The sequence below is a fragment of the Dasypus novemcinctus genome, chromosome 20 (assembly GCF_030445035.2).
Source record: "Dasypus novemcinctus isolate mDasNov1 chromosome 20, mDasNov1.1.hap2, whole genome shotgun sequence".
Lineage (NCBI taxonomy): Eukaryota > Metazoa > Chordata > Mammalia > Cingulata > Dasypodidae > Dasypus > Dasypus novemcinctus.
The window spans coordinates 24,604,084-24,616,085 of NC_080692.1; the positions used below are offsets into that span (position 1 = coordinate 24,604,084).

Below are 12,002 nucleotides of genomic sequence, written 5' to 3' on the forward strand. Positions count from 1 at the left end.
CAATATCATCCCTTTGGTTCAAACACCCTTCTCTTTCTACCCAAAAGTCTCTACCCTGTTCATCCAAGCTTTATTCAAGTGCCACCTTCTTCATGAAGCCATGTGTGAGCTCCTTTCCCCTTTCCCAAATTCTCTCTGGAGAACTTTGTTACAGCATTCATCAGTCTCCTTCCAAATATTCAGAATGGCATTCATTTATTCACACATTTGCCTCTACTTTAAACTGAAAGCTCCTGGAGAACAGGCAGCAGGCTTGAAGATTTATCAGTGTAAATTTTTTACCCACTCCACCCCGTATACTTTAGCTCAAGATCCACATCTTGTCTTCTTTGTATCCCATTTGGTGGTCTGCACAAATGGTACCCTCAGTGAACATTTGCTGACTTCCTGAGATGCCCTTCAGATATGGGCTTAGCCCTAGTGATTCTGAAAATGGAGCTCTGCCTCCTGTCTCTTCTTTGTATCCACCCCTGCCCCTTCTCCACACAGGTTATCTGATAGACACCCTCAAAAAAGTACCACCAATCCAACAACAGCCCTACCTCCCCAGAGATTCTATTCAATCCCATCTATGAGTAGCTTTCTTGAACACTCCAACCTATTTTGTTCCCCCAACTAACCCCTGTGCTAATCTATACCCTGGCATTAGGCAGTCATCTACAGTTCTTGTACAGCTAGTTAATTCTTCCAGTCTGAATGTCTTTATCCCTAATGTTTAAGTTACTTGGAAATAAAACAAAAAGTTAAGTACAAAAGAGAACTGACTCCCTCCTTTGCAGCTCCTTCTGCACTTTAAAGGCTGTCACTTAAAAGCTGTATTCCTCCCCTTCCTGCTCACCTTGAATCTTCGTGCTAGAAACTTATTCTTGATTTCTAAGAAATTGCCACGGTTCATTTCACCTTTGAAAGGTTCATTGAGGATGGCATAGCGTGGGTCATTCTGGATGTCCTGCCACCGGGCATAGCCATGGCTATTGGAAAAGTGCTCAGGAAATACAAAACAAGACAAGTAAGAACCTCAAACTGGGGACCTTCTGGACCCTTCGCCAAGAACCTCAGCCCAGACTCGGCAAAGGATACTTTATGATGCCAGCCAGCAGCCAATAGTCATGCCGTCGATGCCAGATCTCATAAGTCTTCTTGGTGACTGTGGCTGCCCGCTCCTCATTCTGCCAAAGGGAGTGCAATTCTGAAGGGAGAGGGAGTGATTTAGGGAAGGTTGAGGAGAAAAAGAAAGGTAAACATGAGAATTCCAAAGCATTTCTCTCTGGCTCCAGATACCATCTTAGTAGCAAGCCTCTGGAATCCAGGGGAGGATGCTATCAGCCTGGCATTTCCTCACCTGGTTTCTGTTTGTTAAGAATTTCACAGTTAAGTCTGATGTTTGCTATACATTTTTGTAGACATCCTTTCTCTGGATGAGGAAGTTCCTTTCTCTTCCTACATTGTAATGTGCTTTTTTTTCCCTTATTTTTTCAATTAGAGAATTTGTGGGTTTACAGAAAATCAAGCATATGACAACATGGATGAACCTGGAGGACATTATGTTGCGCAAAGCACGCCAGACACAAAAGGACAAATACTTTATGATTGTGTTACTATGATCCAAATATATTTTGTAACATTGTATTATTTTTTTAAAAATTTATATGTATCCAGAATATTCAGTTGAGAAATGTTTTAACTGTTTTCTTTTTCTTTTTAATTACTGTTTATATTTTCAATTAATAAATGTACAAAATAAAGTTTAAAAAAATTTTTTAAATCATGCATAAAATACAGTTTCAGTATACCACCCTATTATTAACACCTTGCATTAGTGTGGTACATTTGTTAAAATTCTTGAAAGCACATTGCTATCATTGTACTATTAACTATAGTCCACTATAATAGGGTTCACTATATGTATTGTACAGTCCTGTTTTTGTTAACTTTAATTCTAGTAATATATATACAACCTAAATTTCTTCTCTTGCTATGTGCTTTTTTTTTTAAAGGAGGTACTAGGGATTGAACCCAGGACCTCATGCATGCAAAGCAGGCACTCAACCACTGAACTACACCCGCTCCACACTTTGGTGTGTGCTTCTCCCCTCCTTTTTTTTTTTTGCTATGTGCTTTTAATCATAAATGAATGTTATCTTTTCTTATCAAAACTTTTCTCCACCTATCGAGAGGAACATATGATTATGCTCTATTGTGTCCGCCGAATAGAGGTACTATCTCTGTACCCTGGTATCAGATAATAACCCAATCCTTCTAGCCCCAGAAGGCCCCTCATTTTCATACCAGTAAAACCACCATCTGCAATGTTGAACATGAAACGCTGTTTAATGTTTTTCTTCTGCTTCTCATCATTGAGCTCTTTGGGGGTCTCTCCATTCTGAAGCATCACCTCTTTTTTCTCTTCTTCTTCTTTCTTCTCTTCTACAGGATATGCAGAAGAAAAACATCAGCTCCAGACAGGAGTCTAGGACCATGGTCCTTACCCATAGCACTATATGCTGCAATACATCTATCCACCACCACCCTTCTCCACACAGGTGTCCCTCAGGCCCAGAAAAACTCGTCAGCCCATTGACAACCAAATGTGGGGACAGATGAAGTCTTTTATCTTGGGACGAAATGGCCGTATGGTTGCAAAGGGGAAACGGGAGAGGAAAAAGTCCTCACTTCTGATCTTAGAATTCCTATAAACCACCATCAGGCTTCTCCAAACACCCACCTTTATCCTCCACCACAATGGGGGTCAGATCTATTGCTGACTTCTCCTCTACCTTCTCCACCTCAGCAGCACCTGAGGAAACAAATAGCATTGAGAGAATACCTAAACAAAGAATGTTCTACACTATTATCCAAATGCAATAGTCCTAAACCTAAATCTCTACGATTAAAGTCACAAAAGACAGGGAAGCGGATTTGGCTCAACTGATACAGCGTCCACCTATCATATGGGAGGTCCAGGCTTCAAACCCAGGGCCTCCTGACCCACAGTGCTGCTGTGCACAAGGAGTGCTGTGCCATGCAGGGATGTCCCCCGCATAGGGGAGCCCCACATGCAAGGAGTGCACCCCACAAGGAAAGCTGCCCCATGTGAAAAAAGCTCAGTCTGCCCAGGAATGGCACCGCACACACAGAGAGTTGACACAGCAAGATGGTGCAACAAAAAAGAGACAGATTCCCAGTGCCGCTGACAAGAATACAAGGGGACACAAGAGAACACAAAGTAAATGGACAGAGAGCAGACAATGGAGGGGGGATAAATCTTCACATTTTTAAGTCTAAAAAGACAGATAGCTTGGGGGTAGGGTGGGGAGACACCATGGTTTGAAATGATAGGAACAGGATTCTTCAGTGTAAATTTCTTCCTGACATCTCTGTGGCCTAGCTGGAAGTCCAAAGGCTACTGTAGTTCACACAGAGGTAAGTAATACATGAAAACCGGGGTACCTTTGGTCTCTGTCTCCATAGGTTCCTCTGTTCTCTCCTTCACCTCTGCCTTTTCCACTTTCTCCTCTCCCTCAGGAAGTTCAACAAGGACCTTTTCATCCTCTGAGGCAGGGGCAGAGGGTTGTGTACACTTCAAAGGAAAAAAAGTCAGAACATGAAGCAGACAGCCCGGCACTGAACAGAAGAGTGGGTGTATCCATTTGCCTTTGGTATGGTACATGGTCACCCATCTCTTACCTCAACAGTGGCCTCAGGGGCTGTAGTTTTAACCTCCTTTTCTCCTTCCGCACTCTCTTCTTCTTTGAGGCTATTTTCTTCTATTTTTATCCCATCCTCTGCAGACCAATAGAAGGCAATCAATTAAGAAGAAGGTCCAAGATCAGAGAGAAGGTCATGCCTTCCCAGTTTGTCTCATACTGTCCTCTCGTGCCTTTAAGAGCCAGTCCTATTCTTAGGATGGCCCTCCTAAACTGAGAGGGAGATTACTGTGCGTCCTGCTACCGACTCCCCTGTTAGACCTGAGCACAGGGGAGCAGAAAAAAGCATAAGCCAGGACGAGAGAGGAATAGAAAATGACAGTACAGACAGACTTACCAGGGGGTGGGGCAGGAGCAGGAGTATTGGGTTGTGTGTCCCCTGGAGTGGAGGGTGTAGGAGTCTTTGGGGAGGGTGACCCCGGCTGGGACATTTTCTTGTTTTCCTCTACTTCAGCCAGCTCAGGCATGCTCCAGCGCCCGTTAACATGTTCAAACTCTTGAACCTAGAGTAACAGGACAAGAAGTTGAAGACTCAGTTTCAGCTCTAGGCGCCTTTCCTGTTGGCCCTCCAGTTTCCCCTAAAATTTTATAATGATGGAGAGAGGGTCAGGGCTCACCTTCTTGCGAATCAAGGACATGACACCAATCCTAGTAAGGACATGCTGGCGAGACAGGCCTTCTCGGGGGACACCATCAGCAAACGTCTCTGCCCCATCTGCTCCAGGCTCACATAAATGCCGCATAAAAAGAGACACATAGGCCCTATAGTGAGGAAGTAGAGAAAGAGTTAAACAGGCACCATGCCAACACTCAGATCCCATTCTTTCCACCCCAGTTAAACATCATCCCCGGCAAGGACTATGGCTCCATCTTGAGGTGGAGCCCATTACTGCACTGGAAAGCTGGCCTCCAGACCCCCACCATGCCCCAGGCACTCCCCCAGGGAGGCTAGGGACACAAAGAACTCTTATTACTGACCGCTTCACCTGCCAACTTCAGCACAGAAAAAACAGCCACTCCAGGCACAGCCTGGCCTGGGGAACAACTGGATAGAGGCCCATGCTGTGTTATCTGTAGCCCCAGCTCTCAACTTACTTGAACTCTTTCTCTGATTTGCCTCGAAGATCTCTCACAAGCCACTGAGTGGTGAAAGCATCCTGGGGTGGCATCCCATATCGCATAATTGCATTAAGAAAGGCTTTTCTCTGACGAGCATTAAAACCAAGTACCTAGCGGGGAAAGGAAGATAGGTAAGGGGAAGCAGATCTTACTCCACCCCAAACCCAGTATCTGGCACTCACCCCGACACCTTAGAATCATAATGACACTTACTTCAATATTCCCACCAACACGAGCCAACAGAGGAGGTAATGGCTTATCTTTGTCATTCCGCAGGCCCTTACGACTGGGCCTGCGGGGAGCTGCAAGAAGAAAAGGATGCATGAGTGACACTGGTAGGGGTATTAGACAAAGCAATACTTAGAAAACCAGCAGAGAGGCACAGCCCTCACCTTCTGAACGTTCATCAAAGTCTTCATCACCTTCCTCTGAAGCCACTGAGTAATCGGACTGGTTGTCGGACTGGTCGTCCTGCCAATCTGGAGGGAGAGAGGGCAGATGAGCGGGGCCCACTGCTCTAGTGGAACGGCCCATGGGTGGGGGACGGGGCCGGCCACACACACCTCGGTCCTCCTGTGAGCCATCATTGTAGTTGACCTGTTTACGAATTCTTTTCCCTTTGCCCAGATTTCGGGCCAGATCTTCTTGCTGCTGCTCATAATGGTGCCGCAGCAATTTCTCCCAGTAGTCAGGATCCACACTTTCTTCCTGTTTTATGATTTCCCGTTCTACCTCCTCTTCCTCCTGGGGCAGAGGGAGGGCCAGGACTCAGAGATGTTGACGTTGGCACCACTAGCCACCCCTGGTCCTCACAATTCCCATTCAGCTAGCTCCTTTTTCATGACTGGTCTCGTGCACAACGTGTGGAATGCCTGTTTGGACTGAAGTACTTAGAAGAAATTGAGTTCTAATTATGTATAGGTAAGCAGTCAACACAACTAAAACAATAATATGCGACAGCTCTTCTCACAAGAGGAGGATGAAGCGACAATATGCTTTCTAGTCCCTTTCTTTCAATGATGGATATAAAGTTGGGAGATAACAAAAAAGTAGAAAAGAGAAGTTACAGCCTTAAGCAATGGAGAAGCTTATGATTTACTGCAAACAATTTTCACCAGAAATATAAAGTATGAGGGAATAAAAGTAAAAAATAAATTTAAAGAAGCAAAAAATTAAAACCCCACAAATGTATAAATATATTGTCCAAATGTTTGTGCTACTCCAAAGATCTTAAGATACTTTTTCAGACACTTGAGACTACTCACTGTCTGATTCCAAATCCCTTATCTTAGAAATAAACCACTGCTAATAGCACAGGATTATAAACAAATTAAATGTCCACCATTATGGAACTAATTAAATAAATTATGGTACTTCTGAACAAGGACATAATATATAGCCAAAAAAATAAAAACAAAGTGGGGGAAGCCCTTTATGTACTGATTTAGACTATCTTCAAGATACATTAAGTGGGCAAAAGCAAGGTAGAAAATATTACGTATAATAAATTACTTTTTTGTATGTAATCTATGTATTTTTTTAAAAAAGACAAAAAATATAAGTAAATAAATTACTTTGGTGTTTAAAAGAAAAAGGAAAAAAAGGTGTTTATGTCTGTAAATGTGTATGTTTACATACATGTGTACCCACATAAATTATCTTTGGAAAGATATATTAAGAAACTGAAAACAGTAGCTGTCCCCAAGGAGGGAACTAGGTAGCCAGCAGAGAGAGGTGGAAAAAAGATAAATACCTTTTTAGTATCTTTCAAATTTTGAACAATGTGAATTATATATCTATTCAAAAACTAATATTTAAAATTAAGTAAACAGGGAAGTGGACTTGGCCCAATGGATAGGGCGTCTGCCTACCACATGGGAGGTCCGTGGTTCAAACCCCGGGCCTCCTTGACCCGTGTGGAGCTGGCCCATGCACAGTGCTGATGAGCGCAAGGAGTGCCCTGCCACGCAGGGTGTCACCTGCGTAGGGGAGCCCCACGCGCAAGGAGTGTGCCCTGTAAGGAAAGCCTCCCAGCACGAGAGAAAGTGCAGCCTGCCCAGGAATGGCGCCGCACACACGGAGAGCTGACACGGCAAGATGATGCAACAAAAAGAAACACAGATTCCTGGTGCCGCTGATAAGGATAGAAGCAGTCACAGAAGAACACACAGCAAATGGACACAGAGAGCAGACAACTGGGTGGGGGGAAAGGGAGAGAAATAAAAATGAAATCTTTAAAAAATTAAATTAAAATTAAAAATAAGTAAACAACCACTGCAATTATTCATCAGAGGGCAATCTGTATACATGTTCAGTCATCAGCAGAGATTATCAACTACAAGGGGGAACAGCCCTAACTTCTCCCTGCTTAGCACGTGCTGCCCAGTCACCTCTATGCACAGTCACTGCTACAGAAAAGAACGTGGACCACCTTCTCAATAGGGCAATTTTTGATTGAAAACTACTGATCTATAGACCTATATCAGACTTTTTAGCTACAGTTACACATAAGATGAGGTTAGAAGCATCACCTTCAAGAACAAAGACATAGCTATGTATCAGAAAAAATAGTAAAAGGAATGGATCCGAGAGTCAGAAGAATGAGGGAAGATGGCAAAGACTGCCAGAAACCTATACCAATTCAAAGAACCCAGAGCTGAGTGGTTTAAAGGGACAGAGAGAAAAAGATTTTATTTTTCGTTTTATACTATTCTAAATTATTTGGGGAAAAAAATTATATTACAACAAGCCACATATCCATCTTAGCATTTTTTTAAAAAAAGAGAGGGAGGGAGGGAGGGGAAAGGAAAGGAAAGGAAGGAAGTGAAGGAAGGGAAAAAAGGGAAAAGAATAAAGAAAAAGAGAAGAAAAAGGAAAAACAAAGCAATTCTGATCTTTTAAAAAGCCCAGGGAGAAAGGCTGATCTCCTGCTTTTTCTAAAGAGACTTAAGGCAACAAACAAAAAATTATAGTTGACATAATAATTATAAAATACATAAGAGAAAAATGAGATACTGGTAAAGACCCAATATAGCTGTTGAGAGTGTGAAATTTGGCCATGAGCTTCCTGACAGTCAAGGCAAAGAAAAGAATGTGATTAGTTATATGTTGTAGTTTTTGTTTTTAGAGATGAAGTATATCAAGTCTCTATAGGTATCAATTCACCTGTAGATATTTTCCTCCTGTCTCAAATACCATCTTGGTCTCAATTCTGATTTTCAGACCAACCACAGCATTGTCCTGGACTCAGACTCACCCCCATTTCTTCTTCCCGCACCACGTACTGGGCCACTTTGAATGAGCTCAAATATTCATTCATGCCCTGCAACTCTGTGTCCTCAGTCTCATCCTGGTTACGGTCCAGCAGTCGTTCAATGGCCTTATCATCATAGTGGATAACACTGCTATCTTCTCCCTCTTTGTTGTCTCCTCCTATAAAGAATCAGAAGTTCATACCCCCAAAGTCAGCTTCAGCAGCTGCAGTGGAAAAAGCAGCTGAAAAATCTAAGTCCCAGGACCCTAGGAATCAAAGATACTCCCCACTAGCCTTTGGAAAGGCTAAGCCCCCCACCAAAAGTTAAGCTGCTGACTGGTTTACAAATGGAACTGTGGCTGAAAAGGGTAGTCTAGGTATGTAAATGTCAACTGAAAGAAAGCTAGAGAATAATCTAGGGACTGAATAACATGGTGAACACAGACGTGTGTAAGAATTGTGGTTAACAGTACAAATGTAAGAATATCCTTCTGTCAACTAGAACAGATGTACGTCACTTTTGCAGGGTGGTGGGAATGTAGAGAAGCATGGGAAAAACACAATTAATGTAACCTATGAACTACAGTTAACAGCAATATTCTTGCTGCAATGTCAAAGATATACAGTGTTAATAATAGGAGGTATGGAAAAAATAAGCCAAACGTGACCGTAGTCAGTGCTAATAGTCTGATGATTTTATCTCGATCTGTAATAAATGTTCCACAATGGTGTGGTATGCTGGTGAAGGGGTGCTATACAGGAATTCTACACATGTGCATGATTGTTTTGTAAGTTCACACTGTTTGCAATAAAAATACATTAAAAAAAAAGTTACGTTGCTGACTAGCTCACCTCCATCTGTGGCTTCATCCTTAAATAGCTCCTCAGTGCCAAACTTGAGGATATCATCCAGCTCCTGTTTGGACATGGATCCAGTCTTGGAACCCAGCCCAGGTCGCACCACTAAATGCGTCAGCATCATCTTCTTCTTCGCCACCTGCGTGATGCGCTCCTCCACTGACGCACGGGTCACAAATCGATAGATCATCACCTTCTTATTTTGGCCAATACGGTGAGCTCTGCTAAAAGCCTGTAGTTGAGCAAGAAACAAAGCCACAAATTGAAGTGACCATATTTTCCTCCTTCTACTCTTGTCTTGATTTCCACATAACATGCTAAGTGCTGCTGCTTGCCTTCATATAAACCTTCCTTTTGCACTTCTATTTCCATATACCACTCTGTCATGTTACCCAAAATACAAACACAGCTAATATGACCACAGCTAATCTCCCTGGTATACAATAAGGTAAAACATATAAAAATATATTGCTTCTCACTTAAACAATGAATACCAAAAGATGGAGCCCTCACAGAGAACACTACGCATTTCCAGTGTGTACCTCTGCTCACCTGGATATCATTATGGGGATTCCAGTCCGAGTCATAGATAATTACTGTGTCTGCAGTGGCCAGATTGATACCAAGGCCTCCAGCTCGAGTAGAAAGCAAGAAGCAGAACTGTTGAGCACCTGGTGCTAAGAAAAGAACCAAGAACACCATTAGAAATGCCTCCTGAATTCCAAATAATACATGTAGAAGGAATGGCAGATATGTAAAACCACCATTAGGCAAGTAAGCAAGATCCACCAATGGCTATTAACTGAAATCAGTGGGTGAAACTTTGAAGAGAAACAGGGTACAGTGTTACAGTGTTATGTTATGTTATGTTACAGTGGAGAAAGTCTGTACACATCACCTTATTCAAGTGACCAAGGTTAGCCAACACCAGTGAGGGGACATGTCTATATCATATGTCCCCCAATATGATATACTGAGAAGGACAGAGCATCCTTTCTGTGGGATTCTTACCCAAAATTTAGAAACTCAATCTAATCATGAGAAACCATCAGGCAAACCCAACACTGAGAGACACTCTACAAAATTACTAGGATTCATCAAAAGTATCAAAGGCATGAAAGAAAAGGATAGACTGAAGAGCTGTCCCAGATTAGAGGAGACCAAGGGACCCATCAACTAAACGCAACATGGGGTCTGGAATTGGATCCTGGAACAGAAAAGCAACATTAGGGGGAAAACTGGTGAAATTCAAATAAGGTCTGTAGCATAATTAGAAGGATTACACCAAATTTTTTTTTCAAGGTACCAGGGGCTGGGGATTGAACATTTGGGAAGCTGGCACTCAACTACTGAGCTACAGAGCTTCCCTGAGTTGGTTTTATCATTTGGTTTGCTTGTTGTTTGTTTTTATATTTTTCAGGAAGCATCGGGCAGTCAAACCTGGGACTTCCCATGTGGGAGGTGGGCGCTCAACTGCTTGAGCCACGTCCATTCCCTACACCAATTTTACTTTCTTGGCTTTGATCATTGTACTGTGGTTATGTAAGTTGTGTTTATTAAGGGAAGCTGGGAGAAAGATATACACACATTCTTTGTATTTTTTTTTCTTTTTGAGGGGTGAAAAGTACTTTTGCTTTTTTTTAGAGAAGTTGTAGGTTTACAGAAAAATCACGCAGAACATACAGAATCCCCGTGCACCCACCTATTATTAACCCTTTGCTTTAGTGTGGTACATTTTCTACAACTGGTTATTATACTTGTATTATTAACTATAGTCCACAGTTTACAGTAGAGTTTACGGTTTGTATTATACAGTCCTATGGTTTATAACAAAAATTTTATTCTAGTATCATATATACAACCTAAAATTTCCCCTTTTAACCTCTATACTATTTTTCCTTACAGTTTTTCTAAGTCCAAAATTATTTCAAAATAAAAAGTAAAAAAAGGGAGGGAAGAAAGCAGGAAGGAAAAAAAATAGTGTCTCCTACGACAAGTCTGCCACTAAAACTTGCTGTCTGAACTTGGGCAAATCCTGGTCTCTCTATGGGCCTCAAGATATAATGAGGGGGAAGCAGATGTGGCTCAAGTGATAGAGTGTCCACCTACCATATAGAAGGTTCAGGGTTCAAACCCAGAGCCTCCTGACCCATGTGGTGAGCTGGCCCACACACAGTGCTCCTGCACGGAAGGAGTGCCGTGCCACGCAGGGGGAGCCCCACACGCAAGGAGTGCACCCTGCAAGGAGAGACACCCCTGCGTGAAAAAAAGTGCAGCTTGCCCAGGAGTGGCGCCACACACATGGAGAGCTGATGCAGCAAGATGATGCAACAAAAAGAGACACAGATTCCTGGTGCCACTGACAAGAATGCAAGTGGGCACAGAAGAACACACAGTGAATGTACACAGAATGCAGACAACGGGGGGGAGGGGGGAATGGGAGAGAAATAAATTTTTTTTAAAAAGATATAATGAGGAATATTATTAAAAAATGAAAAAAAAATTTTTTTAAATATGGAAAAAAAAAAAAGAGGAATATTAGACAAAATGCTCTCCTCTTTCTGGCAGAAAAAAAAAGGAGACCTCAAAAGGGAAAAAAAAAATCCCCTAGCAGTAGCCCCGTACATTCTTCCAAATAAGACACTCAAAAATAAATAAATAAAAAAGCTTTACTCTTCCATATCCACTGAGACAAAGACCCAAAAGAAGAAGGAAAAAAAAAGACCCAGAAGAATATACCAAAAAAACCACACATGAAAAGAACAAGTGACGAGTCCAAAGATAAAGATAAAAGTGAATGAAGATGACTGGCCCTAAACCACTCCTTCCCCTTACCATTAAAGCGGTCAATGGCCTCTTGACGCATGTTCCCAGTGATTCCACCGTCAATACGCTCATATTTATAACCTTCATGTTCCAAGAAATCCTCTAGTAGATCCAACATCTTAGTCATCTGGAAAAGGAACACAGTTTAATTATGTAGGACTCGGATGATAACCCCTTCCTTCATATCACTGCAGGTTGTCTACTACTATCCCTAACGCTCCCAGTCCAGCCCTCGTATT

At 42.3% G+C, this 12,002-nt stretch overlaps 1 protein-coding gene and 1 non-coding gene across 23 annotated transcripts in view; both read right to left on the reverse strand.

Annotated features, from left to right (window-relative positions):
* The window catches only part of CHD4 (chromodomain helicase DNA binding protein 4), a 30,739-nt gene that overhangs the window by 4,093 nt on the left and 14,644 nt on the right, over positions 1–12,002 (reverse strand). For 12 of the 22 annotated variants that reach the window (XM_058282655.2, XM_058282653.2, XM_058282662.2 and 9 more), the window contains exons 22-37: positions 11,773–11,890; positions 9,490–9,614; positions 8,932–9,169; positions 8,083–8,258; positions 5,390–5,570; positions 5,219–5,305; positions 5,040–5,128; positions 4,803–4,936; positions 4,325–4,469; positions 4,045–4,210; positions 3,688–3,785; positions 3,451–3,580; positions 2,726–2,797; positions 2,290–2,427; positions 1,081–1,189; positions 839–971 (exon numbers count right to left, since the gene is read on the reverse strand). In XM_058282655.2, coding sequence (XP_058138638.1) covers positions 839–971; positions 1,081–1,189; positions 2,290–2,427; positions 2,726–2,797; positions 3,451–3,580; positions 3,688–3,785; positions 4,045–4,210; positions 4,325–4,469; positions 4,803–4,936; positions 5,040–5,128; positions 5,219–5,305; positions 5,390–5,570; positions 8,083–8,258; positions 8,932–9,169; positions 9,490–9,614; positions 11,773–11,890 — 2,139 coding nt within the window. Of the gene's footprint in view, positions 1–838; positions 972–1,080; positions 1,190–2,289; positions 2,428–2,725; positions 2,798–3,450; positions 3,581–3,687; positions 3,786–4,044; positions 4,211–4,324; positions 4,470–4,802; positions 4,937–5,039; positions 5,129–5,218; positions 5,571–8,082; positions 8,259–8,931; positions 9,170–9,489; positions 9,615–11,772; positions 11,891–12,002 lie in introns of all 22 variants that reach the window. The other 10 variants (XM_058282659.2, XM_058282656.2, XM_058282669.2 and 7 more) reach the window with 2 other exon arrangements.
* On the reverse strand, positions 3,866–4,008 carry LOC111766787 (small Cajal body-specific RNA 11). The gene has a single exon (XR_002798754.1). It is a non-coding gene; the product is annotated as a small Cajal body-specific RNA 11 (non-coding RNA).